Genomic DNA, 13,425 nt, shown 5'->3' with positions numbered 1-13,425 from the left:
TATAAAATATATACATATATAATATAGGAAAATTCGGGGTTTGGACATGCTCCATTTTCAATACCCTAAAAAGCCTGTCAATTACTCTTCTTTAGGGCCGAATTAGCAGTGTGTGATTTGCTAAGAATTTACATCTATAAGGTCTAACCCCATCCATATTATATGCAAATATAAGAAAAAGAGTAGACATTTATTTTCAATAGTTTACAAAAATTATCAAAAATGTTGTTTTATTACATTGTGGTATATCAATGCCTACATTTGTTGATTGAGTGTATGTTATAACTCGTACTTCTATAATCATACAGTTAATCTAACTGTGTAATTCAAAACCAATGTCTATTGAATATTCTAAAGAAAACATCATCTGACATCACTATGGCTGTAAAATCTTTTTTTAAAGACATAAAGTCATAATGTGATGGTTTTCTATAAATCGGTAATTAAATAAGAACTTTAAGTATTATAAAAGATTGTATATGATAAACATCTTTAAAAAGGAGTAATATTTACATGTACAATGTTTAAGTATGAAGGTGACTAAAATTATATTTCCATGTACATGTACAAACTTCACTTTACTGGCACGAAGAAATAAAAAAAAATGGTTAAATCAAAAATCATATTAAGAGTTATCAGTACATGCAGTCCGATATATACATATTTAGTTAAAAAATCATTGGAGCCTCGGGAAGGTGCTTACATGTATACTGTACTTTTACATGTACATACACAATGTAACCTCTATACGTATTAGGTCCCCGAAACTTCATATTACAGTAATGGACAGCTAACAGAACTACACCAACCTAACAAATTCATTAAATTAATGCCATGTGTTTTGCGACTAAACGTCGAAAAGTTCATAAACATATATACGTGTACTACGTGTATGGAACATACACTCCTGAAATATATGTAAAGGAAGGTCTTATTTAAACTTGGACCCCAGCAAAACGCGAAGAAATTTCGGCCAAATCTTAATAAATTGCAGTTTGAAGAGTCTACCTACCTCCTGGACTGCTTTATGAGCATTTGTTTCACTGAAAAAATATTTAACAATTTGAAAAAAAATCCAAGTGGAAAAATAGCTTGCCAGACTATCTCTACCACTGCTGGAGTAAAAAATCTGTTTATGCCTAAAAATGCTTACGGTCACCCTACCGATTGTGATTTAAAAAAAAATAATCAAAACGTCTGCCGACTGTCATTCAGAAAAAAAACCTAAGATGTTTTTATCCCTGTCCTACTTAGAAATACTGATTGTTTATATTTAGAATCGATTGTAAACACACCTGCCGTGAGTGTGCTCTTGGTCGTCGAAAATCCCTTTTGCGATTTGGCATTTGAGATATTTTTGTTTTGACCACCACCGTCAAAAAAAAAATGTATATATCTCAAGCGCCGAATCCCAAAAGGAATTATGCCGTGAACTAAGTCTATTACATGTATAGTCTTTGCATATTTGGTTTTCATTGTATTCTGAGTTTGGTGTCACCATGGAGCTAAATATATATGAATCATTTGTGTCACTATGACTTATTTCATTTCCAAAAAATTAAATGATAAAATAAAACCCTACCGACCGACCCTACAAAATTTTAGAACGGTGATCGGAAACATAAAATTATTTTTCGGCCTTGGATATTTCTCATCAATTGACTGGCAAACACTGATAAGTTAACTACCTATATGTCTAACATACATTGGAAAATGTAGATTTTATCCAAAAGATATTTGGCTGGGTCAAAGATACAGCAAATGCTGTGGGCTGTACAATGTGTATCATGCAGATCACAAATTGGATCATTAGATCACAGATCGACAGATCACGTGATAATGTATTTAATGAATGAATGTGGTCACATGACAACTAATTTCCCCGACTACACTATGACCCACATTCACGGGTATGCCAATGCCGAACGCTTCGATGCATACACCGTTCATGAGAGACCCCAAATGACAGCCAAGGGGGTTTAGAAACCTATCAGTCTGTTATGTAATATAAATACCATATACATGAAAACAAACCGGTCTAACAGTATTGAGTACATATGTAAGCACGAAAACGACAGCTACACCAAATGTAGGCAGGCGCGGATCCAATTACTGGCGTACCGGGCGTACGCCCCCCCCCTAAATCGGTAAGAAAACAAAATTTCACCACAAGTTCCACCCCATAATGTGTTTTGCCTAGCTTTGCACTGCATTTAATTCAATTTACGCCCCCCCCCAAACTCAAATCCTGGATCCGTCCCTGATAGGAACAGTCCGCAGATGGTCAGCGTCACTCATATCGTGCAAATATTTGGCTAACACTGTGTTATAAAAGATTTTTCGGGATTTTAGTGGTTTGTATCCACAGACAGTTTAATCATCTACTCGAAGCGACGATGTCCTAGCTTTATAATGTACGAAATGAAGGGTGTAACAGATACACGGAAAGTGCTATCGTTTTCAACTTTATTGCTGTGCTGTTATTGAATTATTTAAAAAAATCAGGGTGGATCTAATATTCAAGGTTATAAGCGTAAAATGAATTTTAAATGAGCGTAGCGAAGCAAAAATAATTGAGAGGTAGAATTTGTGAAAAATCAAGATTTCTTGCTAAAAAATAATTACCTAGTTTAAGGGGGCGAGCATCCCCTCCGCCCCCTCTGCATCAACTGCATCTGAATACAAGTTAACCCATGTTGTCTTCAAAAGACAGTAGCATTTTATAGATTTCACGTTGGAACGTAAAGTCAGTGTATAACTATTAATTTTTAAAAACTAGAACCTCGTGAGGATCCTCGATTGAAAATAAAGATTTTTCTACTCCTGAGACTTGGGGTACGACAAAGGCAGCAACACACAAGCTTTGAACATTTTCCTACAGATGTCTGAGACATATTCTTAAAATCAAATGGCAGGATAAAGTGACAATTTTAATGAAGAATTATGGTAATGGGCAAATCAGCTTCAAATAGAACCAAAAGGAAAAGAAAGTGAACTTTGATATATATTGTACCCGAAGAAAGCCAAAACAAGGACTAATGATGGAATCCACAAGGACAACGAAAGCGCGGTTCCAAGACCTAAAAAAACTCCAGGAGAAGATCAGGGCGACAGAACAGGAGAAAAAAAAAACAACATGGTAAGACTTGGGGTCAGATTGACAAGCTCGCACAGGACCGAAAACAGTGGAAAACCCTCACAGACGACATATGTCCTGCAAAAAAATGGAAGGGTTTAAGTCAACTCGAGTAAATCATTGTTTAGCCTTCATTAGTACAAAAAGACCAACTTCGACTTAATTATTGAGCAGAAACAGCAACAATCCTCATTTGTATTTTGAAACTGATACGTCGCGTTAGTATGATGTCAGCATACACAAAAATGAATCCGGACTTGAACAAGATAGGCGTGACTAATCCTTCTTTGGGATTCGGCGCTGGAGATATTTTTTTTTGTTTTGACCACTGTCGAATCCAAAAAGGGATTAAGGCGTGACATGCATAGTCGTTATCAGCGTCGTTTGTACTCGGGGGTACAGCTAAGAATTTGACTTTTTATATGGCACATTAATCTGGCCTAAACCCGACAAATACCAAAACGAAAAAAAGGAGGATTGCAGGGTTGGAGGAAATTTTGAGTCATCTTTAAACCCTGAAATCTGAAAGCGAGCCATCAGTATACTATATAAAAATGAAATAGCCCTAATGTGAATTACATTTGTTAAAAGAATTGTTGCAGGCTACGGCCGGATACCAAAATTTTCAGGCAAATCCCAAAACTTTAACAACACCACGTTCCAAAAAAAATAATGTACACGTCCAGTACCTATTAAAATTCCAATTATTTTTTTTATAATTTATAACTTCATAGTTCAAAGTTCAAAGTATTCAACAACATAATTTCACATGTATAAACGGACATATACAATAGGACTTTTTTGTACAATTATATGACACCAATACATGCAGTGACATAAAGGGGCATAAATCAATCCAGAAGTTTACACTTCCTTGCTGGACTAATAACATTCCCACAGGCACTCTAAATTTTATTAATTTATTACCACAATGACGTCTACATACAAGTTGTACGATGAACCAGCACCTAACAGCACCAATTTACCACTCCCTTTAGTCGACTGATTTCAAATTTCTATGTGTTTCCACTTTTGGTGAAAAACCGCTAAAAACTGTTGAATGCAAGCAAATTATAGTATCTTTTAAATGATACAAAATACTTTAAAAGTTTTTTTTTAATTTAGGAACTGTAAACCTCCTCAAAAACAAAATCTCGAAAACTTTTCGTGGTGATGCAATATTTTCATTACAATCATATAATTGATAATTTTTTTTTCGTACTTCTATTGCGGAAGTTGTAAGCTAAGACTTCGGGCTACATGTATGATACCTACATGTATGATACCTACATGACGACTTACACGCTTGGGCACTTGCGTGAAAAAAGTCTTGGCTTTTTGACTCAGAGCCGGGTAGAAATATAGGATTATACTGAAAGAGAATCCGAGACTATTCTTTGGCGGTAAAGTTATATGTAAATGGAAGGTTTAAGGTACCTGGAAAGTATTATAAAGTTGATGAGTGGGGTGCATGGTGGACCCTTCCAACCCATGGACTAGTGCAACCGTTTTAACAAAGAAAGAACATCGTCTTACCGCGACCCGAGTACTACTAATATAATTTACCTTTCACAGTGACGATACCGGTTTGCTTGTTATCAGTATGGACGTATAATACACTTCAATGTTATCAGATATAAGAGGACCTTCATCGCATTACAATAATCACATTAATGAGACTTTTCCATTTTTTTCAACCTTCTTTGCCATGTATAAATGTAACAAGACGCTTGACGAGAAATATTTTATTTGCGACATAAATTAGGATATACGAAATACGACAGTATTTTCTTCATACACTTACGTTATTGTTATATTTAAGTTCATTTAAAGAGTCATTGGCAAGGTTGAGTCATTTGTCAAATTATCTGGAAATACTTAAATTAGTGATAGTGCTAGTTATGTAATAAAATATTCGAAACGGCTACATCTGTTCTAGTCGATGGAATCTGACTTGTGTCATTGGCTAGATAGTATTGCTCCAATTGCTGTATGATAATTAACCTAAGAATTTAATCAGCCGGCAAGTGTGAATAAGAAGTTACTAATACTACAGAAGTGTGGAATTTAATTGTAATATTTTATTTTTATCAATATTTGCAATAGCCGAGAGGCGTTTAGATTGAAAGTGTACAATGACATTGATCCACGTTGGCAGACAATAGCAAATTGTCCTCATCTCTAACACACTAAACACCCATCTGTAGTCGCGATCCGCTTCACTTCACCATGGCTGCCGTTACATGGAGTGCGCTCGTGTTTTTGGTTATGCAGATATTTTTCACGAACATTATTAGATGTTGTGTTATGAAAGATCCAAAAAATAAAATTGACTCGGATTTTATGGTGTATGATAGTAAATATATTATATATGGAGAAATTCTAAGGAAAATAAAACCGGACCCAAGAACACCAGCAATTGAAACATCGTATGGTGTAGAATTAAAAATTAAATGTATCTATAAAGGAGATGTAAACGACGTAAGACTCAAGGACAAAGATACAATTATAATTGCTGGAGCAGGTTTGTACACTACTGTTTACTTTAAGTCTTAGTTTGTAATCTTTATCTTAATCTATTACACTATTATTGATAAGATTTACCTTGTATGATAAATGGGAAAGAGACCCTCTACAGTAAATGAATTCAGCACATTTATTATACATGAATATGTCCAGTCGGTTATGAAATTAGATACATGTAAATGGACATTACTTATGACATGTGTAAAATATGGTGACAGCTATCAACTACATGCATTCTATATTTTTAAATCGTATCTTCCATGAGATCCCTGATCACAACGTTTACCTGGCTAACTATGTTCTAATTGTTACAAAAAAAATAAGAGTCACCGCCAAGTCTTTGTGTAAAAATGACATTTTATAATAAAAGCTTAAGCGACAGATGGCCTCACGGATCAATACATGGCTTTTTGCTCTTGAATTTATTCATTGGAGCGAGGTAGTTTATTTCACATTCGTCTTCGATCGACAGTTACATAAAAATGAATATTGCCATGTAAATACCGCGTATGGAACGAAGGATTCATTTATATGCTTCTGAGAGATAAACGCCGGATGTATACAGTTTTAGAAAATTAGAGGGAATCACGGGGATAAGACGCTCAAAAGAAAATTACTGCGTTACAGAGTCCCTGGGGTCGAGTTATAAAGGGGTTAGACATGAATATGATCTATAAAAACTTATTAAACAATTATTTGATGAACACTTAACGAAACTCTGACCATTGTATATCTATTTATGACTCCCAAACCCATGGAATCTATAGAAGATGTTCCCACGGTGAATAGTTTTTCAGTTACTCGCCGAGACTGCATCTACTTATTGCACTTTATTACAGTCTTTTGTTGTCATAGTAACGAAATATTCATCTTCATGTATAATGAAGAAGATGGAAAATGAAACTAATTTTTGGAATGTTCACAAAACTGTACATAACATTCGTATATCTATCTAATATTCTGTATTACTACGACAGACTTATAGGCCACAATCGTCACTAAATATTCACGATTGAATGAGATTAAGAATTCTACATTCTTTAGTTCTATAATCATTCCTTTCATAAAAAGTTGCTAGGCATTTGCAATTTTACATAACTTGTAATATAGGAAAATAATTTAATCACTGTTAGCTAGATAAAAGTTGGTTTAGATAGGGTCGGACTAGGGGTAGACTGGCACCGTGGTTTTAAAATTGGAGAAAATAAATGTCAATAAAGCTTTCCAGGATGTCATAGCTTTTATTCGAAAGGACAATTATTCAGATTTCTAGGTCAAAATTATTATTTATCAACTTTTCTAATTCTGACATTTCACTTTATTAACCATTCAATGTCCATATGAAACCAGCTATCAAATTATATTTGACGCTTGGGAAAATAGCACACAATGAGGGGAATGTCAAAATTATATTAATTGTAAACTGATATCAACTTAAAAAGGTCAGGTGAGAAACACAGAGTTTTCCTTTTACTATTATATTCATGGTTTTGTATAAATGATTGAAATGGATAGAAAGTAATCGAAAGGCGAGTTATTGACTTGTATTAATATTTATTGATTCTGACGCTGGACAACCACTGACCAGATAGAGCTATGTGTAGTATCTGATTGTGACGGACACTTGACAACGCCCTTACTGTTGGATTTAGCACATTTTGGGGTATATAGGTGCCAGAAATCGCCGATTGATAACAATAGAACAATACCAGCTGAACGTGATAAGGTCAATTTATCATTACCAGATGGAGAAGCGACATAACCAGCATTACTTCAGGACATATATCAAAATTCTTCTCTATTCAGCTCTTTGTAGAAATTATATTACGGAAGCATTCTGAAGGAGAATCTGATCTTTTACACATCTGGAGCAGACAAAATACTCTAACAATGTGAACAAATGCACGCGTTAGAATAGCTACATCAGTAAAATATATAGTAATTATTGTAGCTTCGTCAGATCACGCTTTATTTCATCAAGTAACTTTTACACTAATAACAACATACATAGTTATTTAAAATCATCGACCTGCGCAGTTCTCTGTTCAATGACTTTGTTCGCATGTTGGTTTTTTTTCACCACAGAAACAAAAATTTTCCCCTTTCCAAGAGTCATGCAATATCTATTTTTGATAAATACCGTGGAATTTTTTCCTAGACACGACCGTGAAAGTCACGTGTCAGTTGCGAGTTATAACAGTCCCAATGGGAGACACTCGATAATATCTCCACAGTTGGAAATTTGAAACATTTAATCGTTTCACCAGAATGTCTTAGCGCTGCATATTTTTAAACGATTGCGAGCATTTTTGTGTAATGGTATGGAGCTTTTCTCAGTCCGCGTTCGTACACACTTGGTTTTTATGCAATACGTCTACACATCTAGAAAAATGAAATTATACAGCAAATATTACTTTCCATAAAAGACAGGATTGGGTTGCTTTTAGGGGTATTGTCCTAAACTTAGCATTTTATTAGTTCTTGATCAAATTTATTAAGGTTCATTTGTTTTAAAGGCTTACGTATCTATGGGTCTGACATAGTGAAGTATAAATGAGGTTGCTTTGGGGACTTACATCATTGTCGATGTTATTATATTTTTTGTAGAAAAAAAACATAAATTTACGAAGTGTCAGTGAAATATTGATGTACATGTATATGAAATTGTATTCAGGATTCCTTAAGCATTTTTTATCCCTCAGACTCAACTTGCTGAACCTTTCCCACAGTCATTACCCCCATCATTCTTTAAAACAGGCTACAATGTAGGTTAATGTGTAGAAGTCCTTTTTTCTCATTTTATCTCCATACAAGAAATTGAACATTATCTTAAATATGAAACGTCTTTTTTTCTTTCTAATAATGATTATATATCGTCTATTTCCTACATAACACTCACTGAATATTGTTATTAATATTTTTTCCGTCTTGTCGTCTGACCACTCTATCCCAAACTTCAATTTGTCTCCCTATGATCATGAAAACACCCCCTTCCTAATCAGTCGACCGATATCTGTTCAAGGTTCCACCCATGAGAACAACCACTACAGTCACTGGTTGAATTAGATTCACATTTAGGGTTAGCTTCTGATTGTGTATCACTATGTTCACTTGTCAATAAAACAATGTGACAGTAAAGAACGAATTTGTAATTAATTTTACAACCCTCTTCATACATAAAATTGCTTTTATAGAAACCACCACCGTAACCGGAATCAGTACAGCATTGTGTGAGTCAACTCTATATTGATTCAGATTTCGATTGATTGTTCGTATTGATACTGTAGCTGTAAATCAACCTGAAATTGATGTACACTCTTAAGATGATTCCAAAGTCTTGTTCCCACTGAACAGACCCTCAAATAAACTAACGCAAACAGGTTTGGTTACAACAATAAAATCATGTTCCAGTGCTTCTACAAATTTTACAGAGAAAAACCTTGAACAATAGAGAAACAAAAATCTATTTCTATTTACCGGTTCTGTTGCCATGACAACCTCATACACGGCTTAAGCAAAGAAACATCTATCTTAGCTTTTGCACAGTGTGGCAAGCTTTTAAAAAACTAAACTGGTTACAACATCAGTTGATAGATAATCAACGGAAGAAATGTACATACCAAACTATATCTAGATAATCAGACACCCCTTTTCTCCCGTGACATGACAGACTTTTTGAACCCAACTCATTTGTTCACCTTAAGTATAATTCCTGTATTTAGGACGCTAATGAAATGATTGGCATTTTTCAGGTGTCGTAAAGGATGGGTGCTATAGCATGGAAGTTGATGAAAATGTGGATTATGTAGTGTTCTTAAGTGAGGACGGAGACCATTTGGTTCCATCTTACGGCACACCCGAACTAGAATCAGATCCTTATGAATTGGTTGTTGTCTGTGGACTGAATCCAGTTGGTCCACGAGGTAAGAGAAAGGAGTGAAAAATCCGACAAAAATCCCATCTGTATCAAAAGAAACAATTATACACTATAAATTTCCTATATGACGACCAACATGATAATATAAGTCTATTCTGCATTACACCCAAGAGAAAGAAGAAACGCCCTGATCAAATTGGTCAATGGCGAATTGCGCAATTAAGTTACATTGATGAAAAAAATGAAATGACAATGAAATAAAACGAACACTTAATATAGTTACTTATATTTCCAATATTTTTTACGTCTGTTTAACTTGACTTTATTAAGGCCAAGCCGTAAACCCAGAGGACTGTCCATCTAGCAACAAAAAGCCTGATTGCATTAGCTATTCTCCGCCTACCGAACCCCCTACGAAGAATGCAACAATGAAACCTACCGAGAACAAGGCAACTACGACAAAAATGCCGGTCAAAGTCGTTACAAAAGGTAAAATATATATACCGATCGAAGTCGTTACAGTAGGTAAAGTAGATATGTTGGTCAAAGTCGTTACGATTGGTAAAATATAAATGTTGGTCAAAGTCGTAATAGTAGGTAAAATAGAAATGTTGTTCAAGTCGTTACTGTAGGTAAATAAATAGAAATGCTGGTGAAAGCATTTACAATTGGTAAAATATAAATCATGGCCAAGTCGTTACAGTAGGTAAAATGCTGGTCAAAGTAGTCATAAAAGGTAAGACATATGTACCGACCGAAGTTATTACCGTGGGTAAAATAGAAATGCTGTTCGAAGTCGTTACAATTGGTAAAATATAAACCATGGTCAAAGTCGTTACAGTAGGTAAAATATAAATGCATGTCAAAGTCGTTATAAAATGTAACATCTAGAGGAAACAAAATTATTCTGAACAAAAATTAGTTCGATAAATATGTTAATCGTTTAGCATCTATGGTATGACTTTCGAAGACATTATATCTGGTAAATATTCCCACAACCACATCACACTTGTCATTAAAATAGATTATGTGTGGTTGAATCTTTTTCTTTCGGCATTTTTATAGGATTGTGGACCCGTTCGCTAAAGTAAATGCAAGTACAGCTAAGTTACAATTGTTACTTGTTTTGAAAAAAAATAATTAACAACGCATTCAATGTGCAGAACAACTCGTGCTTGAACAAACTGAAACGAAAAGTAATTGCATTATATGTTATATCTACTTTCAGGTACAGTTGTCAACCCAGAGAAAGATGTACAAACCAACACTGATAATGCAGGCTCTAACATCTCTTACAACTTAGCGTTTTGTTTAGTTTTATGTTCATTAAGTGCTTTTTTAATGTCATGACGTTTATTTACTTAACATGAAATCATTCCTACTAGTAGTGTGTGAGCTATTCTTGCGAGGTGTATAAACCATATTTACTATAATGCAAAGACAGATAAAATACCCCAAGTATATATGGTCTGTAGTTTGATACATTCCATACAGTTACTTAGTCAAACTAAAAAATGTCTAAATCTGTTAGTAGAATAGGTTTTTTAAAAATTAAAACAAGGTTAGTTAGAAAATCAATTTGTGCACTCTAAGGACTTGGATATTCAGTGATTTTCCTATTTAAGAATTACAACTATAATTTTCTCAATTGAAAAAAATGATAGTTTTGCTCTCAAAATTCTCCGAATACTTCCCAAAATAATGCCTAAAATTGTTTAAATATTTTCTGACAGAATCATTCAGGGGTATATGGTAATCATCTTCAGCACAACTTGGATTAAAATTTGTCGTTATATTAAACCTTAATCCCAACTTTGAAATTATTTCTTAAATGGAAAGGCACAGGCACCTTTTAGAGCGGTAGAAAAACCACTGATATTTATATTGCATGTATACAAACGTGTATAGGAAGACTGAGTATCCTTTAATTTTCGGGTCTTTTCTTCTGTTGGTGTTAGTATATATAGTCATTAAGAATCATGACTTTATACAAACAATGTGTTTACATCAATGACATCAATGTGGACAACATAATTTATAGTTCGTCTTAGTAAGCATATTATACGAATAATGTAATATATGTTTTATACTTGTTTTGTTATAACCATATTTTTGCAGCATATATATATATTATTTTATGCAAGCCGATATACTCGCTTTGAGACAAGTGCCAAGACTTTTGTCCTCTATTGAAGCTGTGTTTAGTGTTTTATAAGTAAGCAGTTATGTCTTCATTGTAAGTTGATCTCTCCAGTTGAAATTTATTTCGCAAAGGAAGAATAATAAGTTGCATTTTATAATCAATGTACATTTTCATTGGCGGACCCAAGTGGTTCTGGGGTCGGACCCTCTTATGTTTGAAAGTTTTGCAGAATTTTAGCAAAAAATGAGCAAATAATAGCCCGGAACCCCATTTTTCTGGAACCCCTCTGGATCCGCCCCTGGTGTACATTACTAAGGAATGGAGAAATTGATTCAAAAGTGACACAAAAATCACAAGATCATTAGATTTGATACCGAGCAATTCTTTCTAGGACATTTACCTCAGCCATTATTTGTATCCTCCTTATTTTGCATTCCAGTTCCCTCTAAAGTTTGTATATATTGCGTCCAATAATTTATTTATATGGCCATATGACTTTTAGAGAAGATAAATCTCCTTGTTTTTATTACATTTTGAGCTTCCCGCAGTAAACATAGGTGGAAGGTATACCACGTGTCTAGGCTTAGCTTTAAAGAAGATTATCTGAATAATACAGCCAATCGCACTTGGCGAGTAGGGGAGGTAAACGCTGACGTGTACTTCGTCACCATTATTATCACTAATGTAGCGGGTAATTACCTAATGTGATAAAGTGCACTCAAATTTAGTGTCAAGTAAAACTATGTTCTGCCGAATGATAAATGGTTTCTCATCTTAGATTACTTTCCTTCAACTTTTAGACTGTGGTTTGCACGCTGCTTGTTTTTTTCTGCTTGTTCTGAGTATTGTCAAATCGTTTGATGAGAAACTATTTATTGTACCTTTAATGTTGTAATATTTGTCGTAGTTTATAATGTCATCTGTTTCAAGATGAATGATATGTTTAGTGCTTAAACTAGAAGTACATTTAACTCTTTAGTACTGAAACTTATTACAGGAAGTTTTTATCATTTCATGTTCTCTTAAAACAAATCTTGATATGTTTTCACAACCTCTCGTACTTATTTTTACTAATCATAATTAATGACACGTAGTATTTTCCACATATTGTGATTGTATCCGTAAGAAATACATTTTAGACCTCATATACTGTTTGGCTTTCCTCGGCTTTTGAATGTTGTTTTTATAATGAACTACTAGTATATAAAACTTTTCTAGATAGTGTAGTTATCTTAGTGTACATGTTTCAGAATGTTTGTCTGGTTATAAATTAGCATTAATTCGGAATAGTGCCTCCTCTGTAGTTTTGACAAGTATCAGTACTGTCATATACAAACTATGCTTTATTAAAATAAGTTTGTAAAACTTTAAAGTTTTTAATTAGTCATTTTAGTACAAAGTTTTGCGTTAATCTGTTCAGGGACTTTAGATTGTATACCTTACATACATGCATGCAAAATCCAAATATGCAAACATTAAGCTGAATAGTTGTACGTGTGTAAGACTTCTTTGTGTACATGGTTTATACTCTGTTGAGCTCAATTTGTATTTTTTAATTATATACATGATATTAATAAAGCAATAAACTGTTTGCTGTCCTTATAAACTAGTTTGGAGTTTGATTATTGCCGTTTGTTTCTTTCTGAGGTAAACCTTAGATTTTAATAGATTTTACTACAAAGTGGAAGCACTGTTTTTACAACCAGAACAAGAAGTGGAGTTTAATAGAGAAGACAATCTGTT

The 13,425-nt window shown here is 34.0% G+C and overlaps 1 protein-coding gene across 1 annotated transcript; it reads left to right on the top strand.

Moving 5' to 3' along the window:
• The first annotated feature begins 5,341 nt into the window (after positions 1–5,341).
• On the top strand, positions 5,342–13,288 carry LOC148626784 (uncharacterized). Its single transcript, XM_088590211.1, has 4 exons — positions 5,342–5,660; positions 9,415–9,585; positions 9,870–10,028; positions 10,768–13,288. Exons 1-4 carry the CDS (start codon positions 5,366–5,368, stop codon positions 10,887–10,889), a joined length of 747 nt encoding a protein of 248 aa, XP_088446337.1. The 5' UTR covers positions 5,342–5,365; the 3' UTR covers positions 10,890–13,288.
• Positions 13,289–13,425: the final 137 nt, after the last annotated feature.

Source organism: Perna viridis, chromosome 1, assembly GCF_037379345.1.
Source record: "Perna viridis isolate PV_CMFRI_1.1 ecotype Kerala chromosome 1, ASM3737934v1, whole genome shotgun sequence".
Classification (NCBI taxonomy): Eukaryota; Metazoa; Mollusca; class Bivalvia; order Mytilida; family Mytilidae; genus Perna; species Perna viridis.
This window is presented reverse-complemented; position numbering and strand designations above follow the sequence as displayed.

What these genes read in the sequence shown, in the direction of transcription:
- LOC148626784 (XM_088590211.1), top strand. Translation starts at nt 5,366, where the DNA reads ATGGCTGCCGTTACATGGAGTGCGCTCGTGTTTTTGGTTATGCAGATA. An exon ending in GAATCCAGTTGGTCCACGAG is followed by an intron (nt 9,586 to 9,869) that starts GTAAGAGAAAGG and finishes GACTTTATTAAG; the next exon opens with GCCAAGCCGTAAACCCAGAG. An exon ending in GGTCAAAGTCGTTACAAAAG is followed by an intron (nt 10,029 to 10,767) that starts GTAAAATATATA and finishes ATCTACTTTCAG; the next exon opens with GTACAGTTGTCAACCCAGAG.